At 29.4% G+C, this 27,498-nt stretch overlaps 1 protein-coding gene across 2 annotated transcripts in view; it reads right to left on the bottom strand.

The window, feature by feature from the left end:
* Positions 1-621: 621 nt before the first annotated feature.
* Positions 622-27,498, bottom strand: part of LOC129972097 (uncharacterized) — a 43,566-nt gene continuing 16,689 nt past the window's right edge. Inside the window, exons 2-4 of one of the 2 annotated variants that reach the window (XM_056086080.1) lie at positions 19,821-19,879; positions 18,610-18,719; positions 622-15,456 (exon numbers count right to left, since the gene is read on the bottom strand). In XM_056086080.1, coding sequence (XP_055942055.1) covers positions 5,085-15,191 — 10,107 coding nt within the window. In that variant the 5' untranslated portion in view covers positions 15,192-15,456; positions 18,610-18,719; positions 19,821-19,879 and the 3' untranslated portion in view covers positions 622-5,084. The remainder of the gene's footprint in view (positions 15,457-18,609; positions 18,720-19,820; positions 19,880-27,498) is intronic. The other variant, XM_056086079.1, reaches the window with a different exon arrangement.

Raw genomic sequence — 27,498 nt, 5'->3', positions numbered from 1 at the left:
AAACCTATTATTATTAAACAATAATTATTTTATTAAATTTAAAATGTTATTTATATTTGTTAATATTAAAAAGCCATTCCCAAAAGTAAAATTTTGTTAAAAGTACGAAATACAATATTTCATTCAAATATATATATTCTCCTAAACAGGAAAAAGAATAACTTGTCCAATTAACAGAAGATTAAAAATGAAGAGTTTTAAAAAAGAGAATGAGAAGTTTATGTGTGTCTACAAACTAATAATTGTTGGCATAATATATCTTGATATAAAAAAAATTAAACTTTAAATTTGCCAGAATAATATTCAAATTTTACATGAGCATAACGAAAAAGAAATGCAATATTTTCTCTTAAGAACAGCTATCAAAACATTTGTTCTAAAAGTTTTTCAAAAGCACTGAAATATTGTAAGTAGCAACCGTATATCGTCGATGGTTTTGGCAATGTTTCATTAAAAAAAAAAATGCTCAAATAACTTTAAAATTATGTAAGTCTAATTTACTATCACATTTGCTAAAAGTAAGAAAAACATCAATTTTATGAAATAAATGCTTTTGATTAAAAAAAAAAAAGAAATAAAGAAAAGAAAGACATTATTTGTAATTGAAGTATTTACTACACTACTGAGAAGTACATTCAAGAATACAAATTGAATGAAAATATGAATTCACATGACAAAGAAAATGGATATTTACAGATATACATTAAAAATAATGAATTTTCTTACATATGAAAGATATAAATGGAGACATGGTGGAGACAACAGAGACAAATCAATTTTTTATAGTTTGTTCAGTTGTACAATAGTTCAATTTTTAACTAATATGAGTTTCAAATATTTATGACAAAAGTAAACAGGTATTATTTGTTAATTATCAAAAAAAAAAACTATTATTTTAATAAATTGTCACAATTTGCATTTCATAATGGTAATTTTCTGTGCAGTTTGAAACTTTGATTATAATTCATTGTATTATATACACAAACACAAATATCAGAATTATTCATTCTATAGACAAAGTTTACATTTTCAAAAGATATCATGACTGGTGACAACACCACTTTAAATGTTAATGTAAATTTTAGGGCAAGATATTTACAGAAAAACATAATTACCAATTAAAAGTTTTGATGCTCTAAGATTAATTTAGAAATTATAACTCAAAACTATATCCTGATCTACAATAAAGAAAAAGGGTGATGAATTGTAATTTAATCTATATACAATCTACACATATACAAACAAATAATAATTTTGGCTCTTGCTTATTAAATTATCACATTAACCATTTCTTATTAAAGAAAATTTATACAGCCAAAATAACAAAGAAAAGGTTTTTTGAAATCATTGTCAAAATCTATAGCAGTATGAACTTAAAAAATTTTCAATTACAATTAAGTAGCAAAAGTAGTTATAGCATTCATTTGTAACTAAGTGTTTAGAATAAAATAGCTTTTAAATCAAAATGGCTTTCATGATTAGAATTTAAAAAATTAAAAGTACTTTCAAATTAATAATTTTGCAGTTGCAAATAGCATGCACAATTTTGAATAAGTTACTAATTCCATCCTGTCTCTGCAAGATGCTCTGTAACAAATGCAAAACATAAACAACGAGGATATTTTTTACAGTGTTATTATTAGATTTGAATAAAATAAATATTCTACAGAAAAAAAGTAATTTTTTGTGCTTATGAAGCACATTTTTAAGATAATAATAAAGCTAGAGATTTACAAACAGATTATATATAAAAATTCATCTTTATCTAAATGAATGCTAAGTAATGAAGAATTAAGCAACTGAACAGCAATTAAGTAATGCTACAAGTATGTTGCATAGATATATCATCAATTCTACTGGCAAAATAAAAGTAAACTCAAAATCTTTGGTTTATATTTTGAAAATACACAGTACTTACATAGTTACAGAAATATGGCACAAAAATAATTATTTAATATGAAAGTCTTTAACATAAAAAGAAAAGATATATTTCAAAGAAATATGAATATATATAATTAGCATTATATGAGTAATTTTTAAGATATATAACAAATACTTTGTCAAAATTGCATGGTTACTTAAAAATACATATTAATAAACACAAAACATGCATCATGTATTTTACAAGTATATACAATATATATAAGACATCAACAAAAAAAAAGTAATTTTTTTGTGTTTATGAAGCACATTTTTTTCTCTTTACATTTAGACACAGCTGAATTTATACAGTAAGTATCATAGAAAACATACTTATGTAAACGCTAAGAGATTTTTTTTATTTCGGAGATGAAATATAAATAAAGTAAATTAATCTGTACATTACCAAGTATACTAAAAAGTTATCTATATACTTAAAAAATCCAATTTATCATTAAATTTTGTCTGTTCTTAATATTTCCCTCCTTGACAGATCAGCCTATAGCAATCCCTTGATAAAACTTTATACATAAATAAATCTTTCTTTTATTATTATTCTGTACATCCACAAATTAAAAATCTATTTTAAATGTAAAAATCCTTTAAAAAGTCTGTACCTAAAGGGTTCAAGATCCACAATAGAATACAGAAAGAAAAATTGATTCTAAAGATGTAAAGCAAATTCATTTTCAGAATATTTTATTAATTTGTATAAGCAATTATTTTGAGAACAATATTGTGCATTTAATGGCTCAAACATTTTATCTTTTATCTTTAACATCTCAGTAAAAGCTAAAACTTTGAAAAATAAAGTAGAACTAAGGATGCAAATTAACCCTGGCAAGATATAGAAGCACTAATTTAAAATGGAACATACTTAGACATAACTGAAACTTTTAAAAAGGTTCTATAGCATAAGAAATAAAGCATACAAAAAATAATATAAAAGCACATATTATTCATATAATCTCAATCAGATAATTACTTGTTTCTCACATAAGAATATTATACCAGATTTCGTGCCTTTAAAAAGTCTAAGAAGTGGAATGTGTCCGATTACATCTTTTGCAAACACACATCATCAGGCAAGACTAATAAATGTGAGAAAATGACAGCACACAACTACAGCTTAATTCTCCTATGTAATAAAAATATGCCTACAATTGCACAGAAGAGTTTTAAATGCATTTAAATATATACAGAGAAATTAAAAACACTAATAGAACTATAAACACAAAAATAGGAATAAAGAAATCCTTTAGAACTCCATTTTCAGAAAAAGTCTACAATATAACAGAAGTTCATCTCAAAATAAAGGCAATACAGACTATTCAAAAACTACATTAATGTAAAAACTTTATGGAGTATATATAATACAATAAAGCAAGTTTACCAATTGGAGCTACATGCTGGCATACATTTAAATAGTAAATAAATTAATTGTTAAATCTTTAAAAAAACAGACGTTTTACTAAAACTTCTCTTAGACCTATAGAATTATATTGATTAAAAAAAATCAATTTATCTTTCACATTTTTTTTAATTCCATAGACATTTTTTCTATGTTCTAAGACAGTATATCACTTAAATTACAAACAATACAACACTATCCCTCTTTTACACTTTTCAAAGATCTAAAGAAATAGTGGTGTAAACGGGAGGAAACTTAAGATGCGAGAAACCACATTCACTTCACAAAGATTTAAATGATGAAAACAGAAAAATGCTTTGTAATCAATCTGAAAGTATAATTAAAACAGGGTATGAATTTATTTGATTATTTTTGAAAGTATAATTAAACCACATATTTCCAGCATATATTTCACATATAAATACTTAGTAACACTCAGTATTTATATATGAAATATATAAATATGCAGAAAGAATGTTATTAATTGCTTGTAATAAGACTTCTTATAGCAGATATTTCTTATAATAAAAATGTATGCATATTCATGGAATAAATTTCTATTATTAGTTCTATAACATTAAGTCATGTCTATTACCACTTATCATATACAGAAGGATTCAACAGCCATTATATAATCTAAATCATTTATATAACTTAATTCATAATGTAACTTAATTTGGAACACAAGCATATCCAAAATATCAAACATGGAAAAAGAAGTTAACAGCTTGTTTAACCTAAAATAGGACTGACAATGAAAACCCAGTAATTTATCAGTACAGTAGTGCATTAATCTATGCTTTCTAATAATTAATATATGCTACTTTCAGCTTCCTTTCTTTAATTTTTTTTACATAAAAAATAATCAAATAAATTCAGATGACAAACTATGCATCAAAAACGAAATTATACACATAAGAAAATAGGATGTATAAATAGTAATACTTGCACCTCAAAATCATGGTCAACATGTTTATTGAATATTATTTATAAGAACATTGAGTATTATTAAACAGAAACTACTGAAATTATGTCAAGCAGAGCAAAATGCCTTAAAAAAAGTTTATTCATGATACCACTTCCATAGGTTAAAAAATAATACATGTATTACTTTTTAAGATGAAAGGGCCTATTTCTCTTATTCTTAATAACAATTCCTTTGTAACTTAGAAATACAGGCCCTACTTTACAAGAAATGATAAAAAATAAAGAATACAAGTAAAAGCTCCATGAATAATTCACCAGTTCCAAGTCTGACACATTCCGAAATATCATGCAAAATAGAAAAGGGCAAGATGAAAAGTTAATTATTTAAACATCATTTCTTATGCAACCTGAAAAATAAAAGTATCATAAGAATGAGATCAAGCTAATTAGTAAATGATAATTGTTGGTCTCATTAAAGTGCTTACTGGCAAATTAAGATGGTGTTTCTGCATATAATAAAATGTTTTTCTTACAATAATATATATATATATGTGTGTGTGCATAAGTGCAAAAAATCCCACTGTATTAATTTACAAACAGAAATTCATATTTATGTACATATTTTGGGGATAGTTTAAGGGAAAAAAACCCCATAAATAACAGAATAAAATTTAATTACTTCGTTTGTCAATAATATCAATACTAATCTATATAAAAAGGCAAATCCATTTTTTAAAGTAATTCTGGACTAAAACAAAGTAAAAGTATCATTAATAGTTATGACACATAAAATTTTAAAACCAACATTTAATACATATCTTACTAATTATTCAGATGCAAGATCCAATTCATATGCCCTATGAAACAATGATCGATTATAACCAAAATTAGCAGCAGCCTTTGAGCAGATCTTTGCAGGAACATCAGTATCACCTATTAAGATTAATTTACTAATGCCATACAAAAGTGGTATTAAAATTTCTGGTTCAGTACACGCACTGGCCTCATCAATTATACAACACATCCGTGCAATGCTGTCTCCATCTGCACAAGCCTGTGCAACTAACTCATTATGACAGTTGCGTATCAATGATAAAATTACATCACAATTTTTCAAAATTTCAAGTTTAATATTCGCTAGCAGACTGTTCCTTGTATCTTCATTAATTGAAGCATCTTCACTTGATTGTTTGCTTAGTTTTTTATTTGCAACTTCTTCTAAAAGATATTTTCTTAATTTCTGATGGATATCAGACCTTTTTCCCAAGACGACAAATTTAATTGATGTTCCACAAAGAGTGATGCCAATGTCAGTAAGTGCTTTAGAAGTACGAGTACACAGTAAAACTTTAGTTCTATAGGAGTTCTTCATCATTTCAATGAGAGAAGGAAGAATTAAATAGTGATCAAATGAAAGCAATGTTTTTGCTACAGTAAGAAGTGGAAGAGGATGAGGAGATAAAATACCTTTAATAATATCCCTCACACATTCCGAGGCATTATCCTTTAGTGGGTCTGTATTGCGAATCTTCAAAGTTACGATTCGCAAGCCATCAGTTAATGGATTTAAAATGTTTTTATACAGAGGAGAATTTTTAAGATTTAGTAAAGCATCATTTTGCTTTAGGGTAGACTTAATATTATAGAGAATTTGAATACGAATCAATTGATTTGTATCAAAATCATCTGATGAATATGCACCAGAAAATGTCAATAAAAGCATCTGTAAATTTTCTCCAGGCGTATACTTTAAACATTTAAAAGGAACACTCACAGATGAATCAAATGGTACAATTTTAACATCTCTAATATACCCTAATATTTTGATACCTCCCTTTTCTTTAGTTCCAAATTTTACCATTATAATATTGCCTTCTTCAGGAACTAGTCCTTTTTCAGCATCAGAACTCTTAAATATTGCCTGACATTGCACTCTTATAGAATGAGTTTCAACAGAATATGACGTTACTTCACAAAAGTATGGAGATGCTGCTTGATTTAGACTAGTCCAAGACATATAAATCCTGTGCCAAGTTTCAAGAAGCATTAGAGGTAAATATGTATTATAATATTCATCAAAATCTTCATATGTATTTACAACTTTTCTAATACGTGTAGATATTGGAGGAGGATCATGATTCTTTTGTTGTTGAACTAACCAATCCACATTCCATTCCAAAATCAACAAAAGCACATCTGCTGTGTCAAATACAGCATTTCCAACAGATGCTTTTAAAGATTTTGGTGGTAAACAAACACATTTAGTTTGACGGGTTCTAGAATGTCTATGATGAGCACTACGGTTAGATATATGAACATCACCTGAAATGCTAGGAGATGACTGCTCAGTGAAACTAGAAGACTGAACATTAAAATTAATAGATGAACCAGAAACAGATGGAGAATCGAATGTTAGAGGAGAAACCCCTGATTCAAAATCTCTTACTGGAATACTTCTATACGGATTTGAATAGTTCTGAGCATGAGAATGAATCTGAGAATGAGTAAACCATCCTTCATTATCTGTCACTCTTTTGTTAAATCCAATTTGAGGAGTGGGAAGTAAGGTTCTTCTTCCTGCTTGGAGATTTTCTAGCCTAATTTCTGGATTTGAAAACTGCAGTGAATTACATGGAAGATAACTTTTTTTTGATGGAACATTTGGAAGAATAGTATGCACATTAGGATTATTAAGAAAGTTGGAAGAATCATTTGGAGACTTGCAAGTAATATCAGGTGACACACTTTTCAAAATAGTTCTAGGATCCTGAAGTGATGGTCTAATAACTGGGTTTGGAAGAAACGATTTGAAAAACGAGCTAGTAGAATTAAAACTAGTTTTAGCACTTGCGGTTGTTTTACTAGCTGATGCAATGGATGAAGTTGATCCTCCAATTCTATTAACAGATTTAAACAATTCATCAGAGCAAGTAGGAATATTCTTCCTCGTTGGAATAATATCAATCTTTGGAGAATGAATCATCGAATGTAATTGATCTGTAGGCATTTTAGTAATTTTCATCATATTTATACTTTTTTTACCAGTAGGTTCTTTAGGTTTTGGAGGCTGATTTATAGACGACTGTGTCAAAAAACTACCACGATTAGTAACTCTACCATAAACACGAATGCCAGGACATTCATTACTTTTGACAGAATTACTTTTACTAGCTGACTTGTCTTTTGCTTTAACTATTTTATCAGGTTGAAATAAAGTTGATAAATCTCTTATGGGTTTATTTCTAGGTGGAGATTTTGTGGATTTTTTGCTTTTACTAGTACTTTTATTTTTCTTACATTTTTTTGTTTTTTTATTATTTTTAGAATCTCTCAAAGATAAAGGATTATTATTCAAAGGAACAATTTTTTTCTGTTTTGGTGGATTCTTAGTAGACTCTTGATTGCATGGCTGTACAAGTGCAATAGGTTTTCTGATACATGATTTCTCTTTAGATGATTTCACAGGGAAGCATTCTGTTAACAGATCGCTGGGTTCAGCTTTGGATGACTTTTTTGAGGACAACCTTTCCATGACTCTTTGAAACCGAGATTTATACTGAGGTTTTACATTTGGTGCATCTTGATATTGAGCAGCTGATTCTTTCATTTCATCTTTTTGTTCAGATTCTTTAGGTTGTTCATAGGATGCTTCAACAGACAATTCAGAATTTTTATTATAATTATCTTCATTACTTTCAGATGTTAAATCAGATATAGAACAAATAGATGTATTACCTGAAACTTCATGTCTTGCTTTTATTGTTGTAGACACAGTTTCTTTATTTGTGGCATCCAAATTATCATCGAAATCCTTAACAGATTTATGGCCATAATCGTGTACAATGGGGATCTTACGAGGTTCTCTATCATAATAAGAATATTCTTTACCATGATGACTCATTGAAATGCCATGCCCATAATCCACAACATTTTGAGGTGAAACATAAGAATATCGGGTATGGTCATACTGATATGTTTCTTTGAAGTTTAACAAATTAGGTTCACTACATTCTGGAGAAGGAAGAATATTAACAGTTTCTAGTATTTTACGAAGTTCTGAAGTAGGTAAATTTAGCTTGCTTAAAAGAGAATCAGCAACTGTATTTGATAATGATGGTGTTGTTTGAGAATTGTCATCCTTCTCAGAATGATATAATTCATTAACTTGCAAAGATAACTGCCTTGAGGACTGTTCTTCAATTTGAGTGTTCATAGAAGATTCTGATGTTGCATTTTCTGAAATTCCAGGTATTAAAAGGAGTTTGGGATGATCAGAAAATGATGTTGATAATTGACTTGTTAAGGCATTTGGATTTGATGAAGTTTGCTGAACCGAATTTACCACATTAAATTCAGTAAACGATTGTTCATGGATTGAATTAATAACAGAACAATGTTGCATTGGCAAGATTGGATTATTTGAATCGCATGGAATTTCTTTTAATGATTCATCATTTATATTTCCAGAATGAGAATCACTTTTACTTATAAAAGACTCGACTTCAGAAGTTAGTGAAATAAAACTGTCGGTCTTATCTATTGATGATATCAGCTTGTTGTTTGGTGTCATATTTAAAAGTATTTTTTCATGAGGTGGATTGGCACTCAAGACTTTCTGCCTACAGGTAGATAAATTTGACTTTTCATTGTCTAACATATTATCATCAATTCTAGACAATGTATCTTCTGGCATTTCATTAGATAAAACAGTTTTATTTGATTGCTTACTATTATTACTTGGGAAAATATTTGTACAAGTAGAAACTTTTACAGCTGATACAGATGGAAGTAAATTTATTTGTTCAGCCATAGAACTTACTTTAGAAATGGATTCTGAACCTTTGGTTACATTTTCATGAGAGTCTGTTTGGAGTTTATTATTTATTTCTGAAACGTCAGGAACATTTGCATTACTACATGACGGCTTTAACTGCTGATAATTTTTAACATTTTTTGATAAAGAATTAATGGTCTCCTTTTGGAAGACTATGTCATTTGTAAAAATAGAACCAAGTTCTTTATCCTGTTGTGATAGAGAAGTAACAAAGTTCTTGCTAGTCACCAAAGATTCATTTGCATCTTGATCAATACTTTTGTCAGCAGAAACTTTTGTAGAAACTTCAAATACAGAAGATGCATTATTATAATTACAAGAACTAAAAATGCACATGACATCGTCCACAGAATTACAATTCCTTGCTGAAGCTGCATCAGCAAAAACAGGTATTTCAGATACAGAAGATGCATTATCTTCAGTATAGCTAGGAGAGCTAAGGCATATGACTTTATCTAGAGAATTACAATTCCTTGCTGAAACTGCAGATTCTTGGAGATATTTTGAAATTAATGTCTTAGAAGGAGCTGCTGTCAAAACTCGATAGTAACAATCTATTTCTTCTGGGATAAGAGAATTAAAATCTAACTCTCTTCCATCAGCTGGATCTTTAGGTGCCTGCTTCTCAGTTTTTTCAGCTTCTTTTAACCTTTTTTCTATATCTTCAACTGGTATATTCGAGATTTCTTTATCATACCTAAAATAACATCCGGTATATGGTTTCCTTTTATAAAATGGAACATTACCTGGATATGGATGCATAGAAAACTTTAAGTTATTCTTCTTAAAATTAGCCAAAAGATCAAATTCTTCTACACTGATAGAATCAGAGATATCCGGAGAATTTTCTATTATTTCATCAAGAGGAGATGATAAATTTATTGGAGAACTGCATTGAAAAGGAACAGCAATATTATTAGGTGTAACAGATCTAGAATTACTTAAAGTATCACAAACTGAAGTTTGATTAGAAATATCATCCTGTTCAGATACAATAAAAGAAATTTCATCTGATGAAATATTAAGTTTTGCAGTTACTTCAGGTTCTACTGCTTTGAGATTCAAATTTTTCACTTTTTCCAGGGTTTTAGCACGAGCTATATGAGTATCAACACACTTTTTATATTGTTTTAATGATTTTCGATTACTAAATTCTGATGTATTAAGATCTAATAAGTTCTTTAAGGAATCATCAGTTAGTATTCTAGATTCTGAATCATTAGTTTCACAGATTATTTCTCCCGTTGATAAATTTACATAAATTTTCTTTCTTGAAGGTTCCTTCAAATCCACTAATGAATGCCTACTTTTGTTGTCAGAATCTGATGAAAAAATTACACTACAAGAATCTGAAAAGGAATCATCAGATATTAATATTAAATCATCTTCTAAACCAATATTATTTTTACTCTTCAAATGAAGTGAATCAGAATTTATGGAATTACTCTTACTTTCAGAACTATTGTCAGCTGTTTTTCTCTTATTAACAGAAGTAATTGAAGAAACAAAGCTTTTTTTAGTATCAGCCATGAGCAAATCAGAAACTACCATACTTTGATTTGAATTTATAGATGATGGCATATTTGATGTTACAGTAGCTACAGCAGATGGCGTTCCAACTTCAATATCCATTGAAGATTGATTTTCAGATGCTGATGAGATGCAATTTGTTACAGAAGTGTTAAATTTTTTATCATGAGATAATACATTGTCACCTATATCATTACACATTTCACTTCCAAAAGATGCAATGGGAGTAGCGATATAATTTGAGCATCCATCTGAGCATGTTTTGGAAGTACTTGGCATAGCACTATCATCATTACAAATATTCTTTTCTAATGACTGAATAGTGCATGCATTTATAGAATCTGACATAGGAAGTGTTTCAATAGATGTGTTATTCTCATTAAATTCAACCACTGATACAGGAGAAACAGTAGAAGGCTCTCTGTTTACATTAGAAGTATTTTTTATTTCAAGTTTCTCTTTTTTAATATTAATGCTTAAAAAATTATTACATGTTAGTTCATTTGTTTCCTTTTGTTTAAGTACTGAATTATCTTGACTTTTAAAAGTTGCATTTGCTGTACAAGCAGTTGGCAATGCTCTTGTTTCTACAAATGTTGATTCATTCCGAGACCGACTGGTATGTTGAGAGTTTTCTGTATTTGGCCTTTTATCAACATCCAAAACTAAAGATCGAGTCTCACTTTCATTTGATAAACAAACTTCTTCCAAAATGCTACCTTCAAGTTTTTCTTTTTTAATATTAATGCTTAAAAAATTATTACATGTTAATTCATTTGTTTCCTTTTGTTTAAGTACTGAATTATCTTGACTCTTAAAAGTTGCATTTGCTGTACAAGCAGTTGGCAATGGTCTTGCTTCTACAAATGTTGATTCATTCCTAGACCGACTGGTACGTTGAGAGTTTTCTGTATTTGGCATTTTATCAACATCTAAAACTAAAGATGGGGTCTCACTTTCATTTGATAAACAAACTTCTTCCAAAATGCTACCTTCAAGTTTCTCTTTTTTAATATTAATGCTTAAAAAATTATTACATGTTAGTTCATTTGTTTCCTTTTGTTTAATTACTGAATTATCTTGACTTTTAAAAGTTGCATTTGCTATATAAGCAGTTGGCAATGGTCTTGTTTCTACAAATGTTGATTCATTCCTAGACCGACTGGTAGGTTGAGAGTTTTCTGCATTTGGTCTTTTATCAACATCTAAAACTAAAGATGGAGTCTCACTTTCATTTGATAAACAAATTTCTTCCAAAATGCTACCAGAAGAATTTCTTTCATTCCCTTGATTGTGAAGAGTCTGTACCAAAAGGGTAGAAGAATTCTTTGTTTTATTAATATCTGTTAGAACTTCTTGTGGTTCTCTTTTAATTTGGTTATATGATAAAATAACAGATGATAATTGACAAGTTTTACCTTGAATAGATTCAGAAATCCGAGAAGGTAAATCACAAGATTTACCTTGAATAGATTCAGTATTGATTGTAGCACTATTAAGAACCTCACTATTGCTTCTAGAGTTACTTTCACTTGACTCTTGCCCAAGTCCTAAGATAGAAGTCCTAAATTGAGGAATAGCTATATCACGTGTCTTTGAATTATTACCATCTGAAGATAATTCAGTAATTCTTGAATTTAAAATTGGTGATTCAGAACGATCATGATTTAAGTAAGTTTTAGCTAACTCATTTAAAGATTCCATAGCTCTCTTTTCACTATCCTTTTTTTGTAGTTTTTCAATGTTACACAATATGGGACTTTCATTTTCTTGTAAATCTATGGGTTCTTTTTTTATAATAACAGGAGCAGCAAGTTTTTCTGCATTTGTACCAGATTTGTCAGAATTTACAGAAGTACGAATAATTGAAGACTCGGACTGAATTGCACTTTGAGTTGCAGTATTTGAACTGAGTAAATCAGATGCTAATGATTTAGAGCATTCCATTGTATTACTTCTATTCACAGATTCAGAACTCATTTTGTCCACTGAACACATTGCAACAGAATCATTAGAAAAATGCTCGGCTTCTTTTTTAATATTTGGAATGTTTGAGTCAATGGTATGTGAAGCATTTAACTGATGTAAACTTTCAGATTTTGATGCACTTTTACCTGGACTTTCATTTTCTTGTAAATCTATGGGTTCTTTTTTTATAATAACAGGAGCAGCATGTTTTTCTGCATTTGTACCAGAGTTGTCAGAATTTACAGAAGTATGAATATTTGAAGACTCAGACTGAATTGCGCTTTGAGTTGCAGTATTTGAACTGAGTAAATCAGATGCTAATGATTTAGAGCATTCCATTGTATTACTTCTATTCACAGATTCAGAACTCATTTTGTCCACTGAACACATTGCAACAGAATCATTAGAAAAATGCTCGGCTTCTTTTTTAATATTTGGAATGTTTGAGTCAATAGTATGTGAAGCATTTAACTGATGCAAACTTTCAGATTTTGATACGCTTTTATCTGGACTTTCATTTTCTTGTAAATCTATAGGTTCTTTTTTTATAAAATCAGGAGCAGCAAGTTTTTCTGCATTTGCACCAGAATTTAGAGAAGTATGAATATTTAAAGACTCAGAATGAATTGCTCTTTGAGTTGCAGTATTTGAACCAAGTGAATCAGGTGCTAATGATTTAAAACTTTCCACTGTATTACTTGTATTCACAGATTCAGAACTCATTTTGTCCACTGAACACATTTCAACAGAATTATTAGAAAAATCTTGAGCTTCTTTTTTAATATTTGGAATGTTTGAGCCAATAGTACGTGAAACATTTAACGGAAGTAAGCATTCAGATTCAGATATACCCTTATCCAGAATATTTTCAACAAGATTATCTAGCTGCAACCTAGGATGAAATATGGCATTACTGGAAGAATCATTGGGAGTCTTTTTTAAATTTGCATCGGAATTATCCGCAGATATTTTGGAAGGATTTTTGAAACATTCACCATCTTTAATATTTTTAGATTTTTTGCTTCCAAGAGATAGCAAATAGGAAATATGTTCATCAGTTTCATCCGCCACTGAGGTATCTTCCTCAAAGAACATAGAAACATATGTTTTCGAGACACTCTTTTTTGAGGATGGCATCACATTATCAGCATTAGGATCTGAGAAAAATTTATCAATACTGTCATCTAAAAATACAACTTCTTCAGTATTAGATTTTTTACGTTTTAAGACAAAATTATCAGAATCAAATGTATCACTTAATTCTTCTTTAATAGAAGTTACTAAGCCACTTTTGATTGTACACTGCCTTTCAACAATATCCAACTCCTTTTGCATATTATTGACTGATTTCTTTGCATCCGTTTTTCTAGGAGAGCTTCTTTTCTTTTTTTTGACAGGTGGGAAACTGCTAGCATTTGCATTATCATCTGCATTCAAAGAATCTAAAGATTTCAAATTCCTTTTTGAAGTATTTTTTATATTTGGACTTGCCCTTTTCCTTTTAGAATTCTGTTTACTTTCAATCAATGAAGGATTAATTGTATGGCAAGAGAGATTATTTTGTTCCAATGCATTAGAAACAGAAGGCATAAGAAAACTGGACACATCATTATTTGAAATATCTGAAACTGCAGAAGTTCGATTATATCGATTTCTTTTTGCTGGACTTCTTTTTTTAGCGGTCATCATTTTTTCAGTCATAGAACTTTCAAAAACATTTGAGATAGAAGGAATTTCTTTAGTATACATTAAGGACTGATCAATAAATAAATTACTTCCACCTTTAACAGGATAGTCATCAAAAGCCAAAATATTGTTTTTAGGTTGTTGGATAATATTTCTATCATAAGAATTTTGCTTTTTCTTTCCCCTTCTAGCAGTTTGGGGCTTTCTTTTCTTACTTTCAGGCACAGCTACATCAACTGATGCTGAAAATAAATGTGTTGTATTTTGAAAATCTTCAGGAAATGCTGCCATTTTCTCAGAAATAATATTTGCTGATTCTTTAACTGGAACAGCAGGCAGATCAGATGTCTCTTCCAGCTCACATTTAATAGATAATAAAGGAGGATTATCAAATTCTGGCTGTATCTTCTTGGATCGATTGCCTTTAGACTTGTTATTTCTAGCCCGACTTTTACTTCTTGCACCTTTTTTTCGTTTTCCACTTTGTTTTGTTTCACTTAATAGCATACCATCACTGATTAATAATCTTCCTAATTCAGTTGGTGGAAAATTTCCATCTTCTGGCAAACTATTAGGAAATTCATTTCCAATATTTACCCCAGCTTTATATAACTCTCCATTAAGATCATCAATGATAGTATCTGAAGAACAATCAGAATGATTACCTTTATCCTTATTTTCACAAATTAGTCCAACAGTGGGAAAACTCACTGTATCTATTAAATTTTCACATATATCTTTCTTTTTCTTCTTCTTTTTGGGTTTTGAATAAACACATCGTCGTCTTGTTCGCTTTTTAGGAGCCTTATTTTTTAATGGACTAGCAGAAGAAACAGTCGAACCTCCATTTTGAATCAATTGTACTGCTTTATTAATATCCATTCCTAGAATTGGCACATTATTAACATCTGACATTTTCTGTAAATCTGCTTTAGCAAAATCTCCGTCTTCTTTATCTATGTGCAAACTTTCAAAATTGGTGAAATTAATATTTATTTCTTAATCTTTTCAAAAAGTATAAGAATTAAGCCATGTCTAACACAAATAAAAATATGCTGAATATACAATAATATTCAGAAAGATTTTGCCACTTATGCTGTCTAATTACATTCAGCTTATAGTACTGATAGTTCAGCTCCAGAATAAAAATTGTATTCAGTTTCCATGAGAGGAAAGTAACCTATAAATACAAAATGACAAATATTTATTTTGGAACATTTATATTTCTTTTCACTAATTTAATTGATAAATAATAGTAATAAATAATAATTATAGTTTGAGAAATTTATATTTCAAATGAAAAAGATGTTTACAAATAAGAATGGAATAAATATATATGACTAAAATATCCAATGATTCATTATTACATAAGCAGCAAACATAAAAAATACTAAAACAAGAGTGTTTTTATAGCATCAATATTTCCTTTTAAAAATTTATTGATAAGCATTTATTTAAACACAAACTAATATACACAGAATACATATCCAAAATGAAAATGTTCCGTGTTTTTTAAAAAATTATCTCATTAATTATTACAAAACTTTTTTTTAATCTTTTCTTATACTTCAGTAATTTTCCTCCACAGGGAGCTGGGAAGTCACTAGATAAGCAAGAAATTTTTTTTATCTTCATGAGAGTACAGTAACGATTTGAGGCCAAATTATCTCCATTCTGATGATAGAACACACTTCTTGTGTGTGAGGTGGGGGGGGGGGGAGACTGTTATAATGTTGGCCTATAAGATTCCACTCTCAGTTCCCACCATTTGCACGAACAATGATTATTCATGAATTCCTTAGCAAGGTTTAAACTCTGGTGCAAGCAAGACAAGGATAACTTGTCATACCTCAGCATTTGTTAGCAAAATTTGTACTAACAGCAATTACTTAGAACAAGAATTACATTTACTATATATCAATTCAATTATTGACAGCTGAACAGTGTAAACATCATATACAAGTAGGCAAAAATATATTTAATAATTTATATAGTTTATAACATTTTAAATGTAAAAAAATATTATAATCTACATAAAAATGTCAAAGTAAAGAGATATAAATGAAACATTATAAACTACAATTTGGAGACTCATAAAATTATTTAAAATTTATATAATAACTTATTTAATTGGAATGCTAATACTAAAGATGAAACTTTATGCATGTGTTGTGGTGCAAGTTTTTCTGAACATCAAAAATGAAGGAAATGTGCGTGTGTGTAAAATAATTCAAAAACTAGATTATAATTTGTCGCTAGTAATTACAAAAAGTTAAAATATTTTGCTAATGTTTTTTTTTTTTTGATAAAGGCAGATTTTAAAAAATAAAGGGAAAAAGTGTAGGATCATTCTAAGTCAACTCAATATACTATATACACATCACCAATTCAGATTTTCTAAAATAATTGGCACAGATATTACATAGACTTTGAAAAATAGCAAATTTCATACTGATATGTTAATTAATTTAGAATTTAGGAATTATAGCTATGTAAAATTTAAAAAATTTACCCAAAAATGGTAAACATATGTGTGTGTGTGTATATATATATATATATATTAATTTGCACTAGGAAGGCTTCGACATGAGTTAGTTATAGAGCTAAGAGAATTATTATTTTACAGCATTTTTATGCCCTTTTTTTTGTATTGTTTAATATTATACAGATTAACAAAATAATAATTTTTTAAAAAAGATAACTTTTTTTAAAAAATGAATAATTTAAAATTTTAAAATTTATTTTAGGAATAGTTGGTAAAGTTGTTAATCACCAGGCAAAATAAATTTGGAATGATGATAGGTAAAATGGTTATAGGTATAACTGGTTAATAAATAAAAAATATATATAAAAATGGTTATAGGCTTACTTTTTTTTAAATTCATATCCTGTATTTAATTGAATAACAAAAGAAAGCTCAATTTTACACTTTCCCAAAAATAAATATGAACATAAACATGAAGAAAGATTATAGTAATGAGTGTATAATGAGTCAGAAATATGTTTTTCTTTTTATTTAACAGCCTTATTCATTTATCTTTATACCAAGTTCCTGCATGAAGTCACAACAGCAGCAAGCCATTTAAACCAATCCAACACAGCCTGCCAAGCGCATCCCTAACTTGGTTGTCTAAAAGAATTTCTTTCCTCTATAACCATATGGTACCTTTGGTCTTTCTTTCTCCATCTGATAGCTATGCCAGAACATTTTTCATATCACTTTTAGGCATCATTTTAAGTATATGTTCAATCTATGTCCAGCATCCTTTCTTTTTATTTTGACAGAAATTTTATAATTCCATTCAATATTTGAAATTTTATTTGTTTAATAGATTTTAAGAACACTTCTGCAACAAATAGCTTGGAAAACATTTAATTTCTGTTTTTGTGAATTAATAAGTTTTATTATCATAAAGGACTGTTAATATTGTTGCATTTAACATGCGTAATTTGAGTTTACTGCATATATTTAATGTTACCAAAAATATTTACATTGTTCTTAATGAATGATGGGCCTTTTTAACTATAGTTTTTATTTCTTCGTATGTACATTCCATTTTATCTATTGTTATCCCAAGATATGAAAAGCAGACAGTCTCTTCATTTTGATTTTGACTTTTTAAAAGTGAAACATTACTTTGATTTTAGAAAAGGCTACCTTTTCTTGGGATACATCACTTTCATATAATGTAACTCTCCAATGGGAGTCACATATGTCAGAAATTCATTATTGATACTTATAAAACATTCTTTTTTGGATATTAAAGTGATATACATGGCTCAGATAGGTGAAAAAATGGTGATAGGTCATTTTTACTTCATCAAATACTTCAATATTAAACTAGCATTCATACTAACTTTCATGGAAATGAAAATGTATGAATGCTATTTTTGCAGTATTTATTTAAAAACAGGGAATTAATGGAAATCAGCCCTAAGCTTTAAATTATTTTAACAATCAATACATCATTGTCTCAAATTTATATCTTGCCAGGTGATTTACAACATTACTAACTATTCATAGTATAAATTTTAAAACATATAATTTATATGTAAATTTAAATTTTTATTTACATTCTTACAAAATTTTATGTACATTAGTCTATATGATTTCTATTTTCTTTTGGTTTGTTTGATTTGGTTTGGTTTAGTTATATTAATGTCCCATTTTAAAGCAACACTAAGGATATTTTGGGACAGACCTCATAATTTTGAACTGTGGTCAGATGACGAGGACAACAATTGAGCTGGCACTACCACTCCAAACTTCCACACCACACCAGTGGGAGGACGTTTGGCCCCAATGGATTTCATGTGCACCAAATCCACTTACATGACAGTTCTTTGGTGGAATTGTGCCTCAAACCTAAAACACTCTGGTTCCGAAGACTGAGACCATACTACCAGGCCACTGTGGCCCTTCAGGATCATTTAGAAGAGCTCCTACAGCAAATAAAAAAATAAAATAATAACATTTCTTCACCATCCTTGAATAAATTCTCATAATTCAAAAACAAGTTGGAATGTTAGAATGAAATTAGATATTTTCCCAAGTGCATATGAATAGTATATCTGTGCCAAATTTTATGAACATTTCAGATGGTAAATGTAGGTATATCTTATGTGGATTGACTCTAAAAATATGCTCCCTTTTCAATTAAAATAAAAGATCTCAAATTACTATTTCAAAATGTTTTTGACAACACAAATCAAGAAATAACCATTCTACTAAAATATATTATGATAATTAAAATATTTTCACAACAACCGCAAGTTTGGTAATGGTAGCTTAAAAAGGATATCTTTCTGAATTACTCAAGAGGGTACAATATGCAGTTGAATTAGAATAACACCACATTATCAATTTTAAGCTTTAGGCTGAATCTATAGAAGGTTTCACAATTTGCATTCGTTTTTTATCCTTAAGTTACACTGACTCTGCCAGATCAGAATTAGTCATATATTTGCAGAAATATCTGTTGTCTCATTTCCTAAAATGCTTTAATGTGAAGGAATCTAATAAAAGTGAATTTCAAAACCTTTGGGAATAAATCTTATAAATTTATAATATCAAGAAAGCAGGCATGATTACAGATGTTGCCAATGGGAGTTTGAAGAAAATTTCAATAATTGGAAAAAACTATTCCTTTTTTCAATTCTTTCCTGCAATATGTAGTTAAACAGAGTATATAGCCAGAGTATATAATCTCCAAAGTAAAAACTGAGGAAAATGCATATAATTTGTATGGATATTCTGATAAGATAAAGAGAAATAAAAATTTAAATCAAGCAAAAGCAAATATTAGTCAACAAGGAATTTGATGCCATGAATGATTTGTTAGTATTCAATCTCAAATTACAACAAATATTCAGTTTTCGTGCAATTTAAAAATCAATACAATCCAAAACTAATTTAAAAATATTTCCATGCATTTCTAACAATAAACAATATAAATATATTATATGATTATAAAAGGCTAACTATTTTCTACATCATAAAAATATGTATAAATTAATATAACATAAAAAATAAATAATTCTTACATTTTAAGAATCCAGTATGCCTAGTACAATAATCCTTAATAAATCTTCTTTGATTCTGTCTGAAAAATAAAAAATGCTATAGTAATTAACAAAAGTAAAACTTCTTAAATTCTTTAGATAAAAATTTTGTAATAAAATGTTACAATTTAAAATTTATCCTAGATTTCACCCTCCCCCCTCATATTATTAGTTATTAAAGAGTATTACACAAATATATATATATATATATACACACACACACGTACATACATACAATCTGATTTAATGAGTATAAATCTCAACAAAAATCTTGCTATGTGCTGTTGATGGTGGTTTAAAATGCATTATTTATAGCCAATATTAAATATTCAATGCGAGTACATGTTTACAGTGAACAAAAATCAAGTAGGTTATCACTATAACTTTAATAATATACTAAAATTGAATATTCTTGAAAGTGCCATTTCTTTTCTTTGGAATGAATGCAATCCATGTGCACATTTTGAAATAAATTTCAAACATGCAGTATTTTCACAAGAAATCAGTTTGAAAATCATAACTCACCAAAAATAGAGCCTGATAACTAGTATTGTAGAAGAAAATGTGAACTAAAATTAGTTTTCAAGGATATATTAATACTGATGAAAATATGATAGCATGAAATGGAAGAGTTAGATGGTAACAAATTTGAATCTGATAAAGGACTTTCAGCTAGTACAGGAAGGTAAAAATAAAAATGAGAAATATTCCTTTCAACAGAAAGACATTTCCAATACATATATTATGAACATAATAATTGTGAAATTACAAATGGAAGGTTTCATTATCATTATTAATGATAAGAGTTTCAAAAGATACATTGAATTTTAAGTCAGTCTCATCAATGAAATTAAGAGGAAAAAATTAAATATACACATATTTAAAAAATGTTTAGATAAGAGCATTTCATCAAACAGAGAAAAGTCAAAATTAATGCTAAAGTTTCAACATCTTCTATGAAAAAAGTAATTAAACTTACTTTATATATGGTATAAAATACCATATATAAAGTAATTTATATATTTTATATATTATTTTGGCATATACTTTTAAAATCAAACCTTCAATACTTAATTTAAAATACAAATCTTATTTACAGAAAATAAGAACTTTCAAAGCAAATGAAAATGATCAATTAAACAACCTATTGTAAAGCAGCATAATAATACTCAAGGTCTATAGTACCCACATCTGCTTTGTTGACAGAGGGCCCTGGGGCGTGAGGCATAAGTCCAGGTTAGGACTCCTAGATATTTACTCTCTTTTATTGTAGAAATTATCTTTTTTTTTGTGTGTGTGTGTGTGTGTGAGAGAGAGAGAGAGAGAGTACATACATTTTCTTCCTTCTTTTATGCACTTTCAAAAGCCCTCTTACATATTTATTATTTTTGTTGCAGAATTCTTTTTCCCACGTAGATTAGCTTTTACGGTATGCAGTGCAATAATAAAATTTTTTAAAAAAATCAAATCTTAAAATACTTCTTACTATATTTGTGAATAGAAAAACACATCAATTATTACAAAACAAAATTTGTAGCTAAATAATAAATAAAATAAATGTTCTTTTTTTAAAAAAAAATTTTATAACTATGCTTGATTCTATCAATATGCATAATGACTTGATATTTCTCAGAAAATTTACCTAAAAAGTAAACATAAGATACATTTGTATCCTAAGATTGAACAGGTGCTTTTTAATTTTTGTCCTTTATATATATATATCCTCTATTTTATACTTTTAGTTCCTGTCTCACCCCCTCTCCCTTTCTTTAACTATCTTTAATTTTTTTTAATTTAAATTTGTCTCTGAGCTTGACAGCTCTTGCAGATTATCTTGTTTTCACATTACATTAAACTTTCCAATACTCATATGAAAATTTCTCAAATTGCAGAGTCAGAAATGTATACTATGATTATGAAGATTGTTCTTATTTAGTTTTTAGAAAATTACTTTGTTTTTAGTTCCTAAAATATGCTACTTTGTTGTCAGTTTTCATCTAAAATCACAAAATTAATGGACTTGTTTCAAAACAAATAGCAATAAACATGTAGTTTTTCTAAAACTAAAAATAAACTGCATTTTATGTCAGCTTATCTAAAATTTACACATGGTAATAAAAGATATGGAGCTAATAATCATTAAAAAAAAATCTATTGGCTATGCCAATGTCTGGTAAGCTAAAGGGAAAACACAACTTTAACAAGAAATTTGATCATTTCTTTTTTCTTTTTAAATAAACAACTCAATAAGTATTGCAAATTACAAAGAAAAATCTAATTCTTTCTCATCTTATGTAACTAGCTAGCTATATGAAAAAAAAATTTCAACTTTTATAGTTTTTATATGTGATAAAAGAAGCCTTTTAAATAAAATTATGTAGTTAACTGAAGTCCAAATTCTTTATTTTATTTTCTTGAATTAAATAAAAATCTTCGATTAGACAAGTTATCTTCTCTCGTAAATTTTCAAATAGAATATTCAAGCATAGAAAATTATCTTCATTTGAATAACAAAAATTTTAATTTGACACTTGCTGTATAACAATTCACACACTTCCATCCTTTGCAATGCTTTTGCTGTATTCTGAATTAAATATTTAAAACAGAAATGCTCTGAAATGAATAAACTTTTCTTCTCGTAATTCATCTTTATGATTGTCTTTTTCTATGGACATTTCAATAGAGTATAATACCTTTATTTAGTAATCATTATTTATGAAAATATTTTGATCTTTTCCAAGATAAGATCTTACTTTTGTCTAACAACCATTTTATTGAACTTCTACGAAAATTTTTATTCTGTCCTTCTACATTCAAAAGTTAATTGCAACATTCTCCTTGTTCTCTAAGAACTCATGCTCTTAACATGTTTTTAAGATTTAAAATATAGCAGCAATTCAAAATTTTCTGCATCCCCCCCCCAAGAATTTGCTATCTCTGTAGATATATCCTGAGCAGGAGCATTAGTTATTAAGGTAGACAAAAGTATCATGATTGATCACCACAAGATTCAAATGAATATTAATCTGGCCTAAGTGAAGATTAGTGTGCACCAGCCGATTGTCGCCAATATTGCAACCCATCGGATCCCTCTTATAGCAACCGTACTGCTGTTTTGTTTACTACTTTTTGCGATGGTTGAATTGTACTTAAACTACAATTAAATTATGAAAAATGTTAAATTAGAAATATTAAAAAAATATCGATTAAAGATTTTACTTTTGTTCTTTATTATAATTAAAATTTATTAAATAAAGAAATTTAAGCTTATAATTAAAAGTTATTTTCTTCTTTCTTTTTTTAATGTGAATACGAACAGAAAATATTTATTCTTTTGCAATTTTTAATTGTCAGTATTCGCTTTAAAAAAATCGTCTGCATTCTCACTTTCAAAGACAGCTGCAAATGGAATTATTCGCAGTTCTCGTAATTCTTTTGGTGTTATAACGGTTGGTTCCCTTCATAATTTGTTATGTCGGGATTATTTCGAACCTGTAGAATGGATGAAGGGCGAGTTAAATATGCATACATATATATTTTATGAGTTAATGAAATTAGGAAAGGATGCTTGTTTGAAATTTTGTATTGAGAATGGTTTGATATCGAACCGGCAGAATGGATGGAGGGTGAGTGGAATATATTTTTTTACAAGTTGATGAAGGTGGGGAAAGTATGTTTGTTTGAAATTTTGTATGGAGAATGTTCCGATTGCTTATTTCTCCGTTTTTTCTTTTCTCTTGGTTATGTACTGTTTCTGTTTTCCACACAGTCTTTATGTTCAATGTGCTAGCGAAGCTACTAGGTTCCCGCTCCCGCTGCTAGCGAAGCCGTAGGATGTTTTTTTAAGTTAAAAAATCCTGCCCGGTGCCTTCTACAGATGCCTTCGGCATCTGTAGAAGGCACCGGGCAGTATGAAAAAAAAAATGCTTATAAGTAAAAAGTTCTAATTAGATGGCGGGAAATAGTAACCGTAACTGTTCCGCGGAAGTATTTGTTTATTTTGTCCGCCATCTTTATTGGCGACTTGGCATTGTTGGCGCAGCTGGGTGCACACTAAAATTCACTTTTACCATCAACTGATTCAAATACAAATAGGTGATGGTCTTTTGTGATGTTATAATTAAAGTAGATGCACTATACAGACACTTATTTTAATGTAATATTTAAAAGTTGTTTCTCAAATTACATAATCAATTTCTTTAAAAAAATATTGTAATATATAAAACTGGACATGAAACAACATCCAATTGGCTACGATTTTATCAAGAAAGAATGAGATTTCATCTTCATCCTTTCCTAAAACACTTGATAGATGTTACAGTCAAACATCTGTAGGAACAGATTGTGAGTAACGCAACTCATCATCGCAAGTTATTGTGGTTCACACGTAACTAAATATTATAAATAATTATTAATGTTTTGTATTTGTTTAATTGTTATAATTGTTCATGTTTGTTTTTGAAGTAATTGCATCAAAAATATTTTATATATTATTTTTGTGTTAAATGAAACTATTTTTCTGCTGTTGCATCTGGCAACGAGATTCATATTGTAAAAAATAAATAGAACGAGTGAGATGCTCGCCGTTGCTTGGATTTGACGTAGTTTGTGTTTTTATTTTAATTTCTTTAAAATACTTTAAATCGTTGGTCGTAATATCCTAAAATAAGAAATGTTTATTTTATGTATCGAGCGTTTACAATCTGCACATTAAAACGCAGAGTCATACGCCGATAAAGTGGTGACCCGGAAACAGAACTGCAATGGCGACCAGCGAAAAACACGAACCGAAACTAAGTGCAACGGAAACTGCAGCTAATGGTGAAGTAGCCAAGGTTAGTATAAAAATACCTCCATTTTGGACAGAAAAGCCAGAAATTTGGTTTTACCAAGTGGAAGCGCAATTTTCCATTAGTGGTATTAAATCGGAGGAAACAAAATTTCATTATTTAATTGCGCAGATGGAACCAAAATTTGTTGAAAATTTATGGGATATAGTCACTGATGCTAATGAAAATAAATATACCGCTGCGAAGGAGAGATTGCTGAATACCTTTAAAGAAAGTGAAAATCGACGTATTCAGCGTCTCGTGTCAGAAATGGAGTTAGGCGATTTACGGCCAACTCAACTACTTCAAAAAATGCGTAGTTTGGCGACAGATGGGATTTCCGATAATGTGTTGAAAACCCTATTTCTTCAAAAAATGCCAGATTCCATCCGAAATATACTAATCGTCAGCAATGAAGATATCCGGAAACTTGCCGAAATGGCTGACCGTATTGTAGAAATGCATCCGAATCGGGAAATATATGCTACATCTAGAGGTGATATACAGCAGGATAGTGAAATAAATAGTTTACGTTCACAAATTGTTTCTTTAGAGCGTAAAATCAACCGCTTACAACTTGAACGCAGTCGTTCAAGGTGCAGAGCTGCTAATAAAAACAATCGGGGACGCAGCGCGTCTCGTAAACGATTTAATCCTGCTGGCAAGTACTGTTTTTTTCATTATAAATTTGGAGCAAAATGCTACCCTGATAAATGTAAACAACCTTGTGAATGGAAAAATGCAAATTCGGAAAACTAGCATCAGCAGCAGACTTAACGGCGAGTTCTGCTGCGGAAGTAAATCAAGATTGCCGTAAATATCGTCTATTTGTCTTTGACAAAACAACGGGTTTGCGTTTTCTTGTGGACAGTGGAGCTGATGTTAGTATTATTCCCAATACCGCAAAAAAAATTTCAACTAGTGACTATAAATTATATGCTGCAAATGGAACTGAAATTGAAACATATGGAACGAAAGTATTAACCCTTGATTTGGGATTACGTCGTGAATTCCAATGGCCTTTTGTCATAGCAAATATCAAACAGCCAATTTTAGGAGCAGATTTCCTAAATCGTTTCCATTTGTTAGTTGACGTTAAGAATAAAACATTAATTGATGGAATAACTAACCTCTCTACTCAAGGTAAAGTTGCACCTGCCTTAAACGTCAGTGTAAATACAATGTACAGTGCCTGTAAATATTCAGATTTATTGTATTTGTACCCATCTATTACAAAACCTAATTTTTTTATTTCTGATGTAAAGCATACTATAAAACACCACATAGAAACTAGGGGACCACCAGTGTACTCTAAGGCAAGACGATTAGATCAGAAGAAATTAGAAACTGCCAAACAGGAATTTAAGTTTATGCTGGACAATAATATTATTCGTCCATCTAAATCAGAGTGGGCCAGTCCACTGCATATGGTCTCGAAGAAAGATGGATCTTTCCGACCATGCGGGGACTACAGAAGGTTGAATGACCAAACACTTCCAGATAGATATCCAATTCCTAGACTCGAAGATTTTCAGCACATTTTGCCAAACAAAGTCATATTTTCTAAAATTGACCTTTTTAAGGCCTATTTTCATATTCCTGTTGCAGAGGAGGACAAGAAAAAAACGGCTATTATTACTCCGTTTGGACTTTACGAATTTAACAGAATGAGTTTTGGTTTGCGGAATGCTCCGGCAACATTCCAAAGATTTATTCACGAAGTATTTCGAAATTTAGACTTTGTGTTTCCTTATTTAGATGATGTATTGATTGCCTCTTCTAGTCCAGAAGAACATCGTTCACATCTCAAAATAGTTTTTCAACGCTTAAATGATTACGGGCTTCGCATAAATGTCAGCAAATCAGTTTTCGGAGTTGATTCACTAGAATTTTTGGGCTATAAAATTTCGGCTAAAGGATCAAGGCCTCTGCCTGAAAAAGTAAAGGCCATATTAGAGTATCCATTGCCAAATACCCTCCAAAAATTGCGTACATTTTTGGGTATGCTAAACTTCTATCGTCCATACATAAAAAATGCTGCGGAAACTCAAGCCCCTCTTCATGAATTTTTAAAAGGTGCCAAAAAGAAAGATCAGAGAAAAGTACCTTGGAGTGAGGCAACTGTAAAATTATTTGAAAAATGCAAAATGGATATAGCAGAAGTTGCAATGTTGACATATCCAAATTCCGATTATCCTCTGTCTCTTCACACAGACGCATCGGATTTGGCTATAGGAGCAGTTTTGCAACAACACGAACCTGATGGGTTGAAACCTATCGCATTTTTTTCAAAAAAGTTAAATGAGGCGCAAACCAATTATTCGACGTACGATCGTGAACTTTTGGCCATTTATTTGTCAGTAAAACATTTTAAGCATTATTTGGAAGGTAGAGATTTCCAAATCTTCACTGATCATAAACCTTTGGTTTTTGCTTTTAAGCAAAAGAACGACAAAGCGTCGCCAAGACAGTTGAGACATTTACAGTATATTTCTCAATTTACCACAAATATATGTCATGTAAAGGGTCAGGAAAATATTGTCGCAGATACATTATCGAGAATTGCTAATGTTAACCTGCCAACTATAGACTATGATCAAATTGCTGAAGCCCAAACTGATGATGACGAACTGAAACAACTGCGACTTTACAGTAAATCCTTGAAATTTAAGCAGTGTCAACTTCCATCCGGAAAATCTTTATGGTGCGACACATCTACATCAAAGGTTAGACCTTTTATTCCAAAGCCTTTTCGTATGCGGATGTTTCAACAAATCCATTGTTTAGCTCACCCCGGAATTCGTACAACAGTTAAAGAAATGTCATCACGA

This window comes from Argiope bruennichi, chromosome 6 (assembly GCF_947563725.1).
Source record: "Argiope bruennichi chromosome 6, qqArgBrue1.1, whole genome shotgun sequence".
Lineage (NCBI taxonomy): Eukaryota > Metazoa > Arthropoda > Arachnida > Araneae > Araneidae > Argiope > Argiope bruennichi.
Note: the sequence above shows the minus strand (reverse complement) of the source record. Positions and strands in the feature narration are given on the sequence as shown.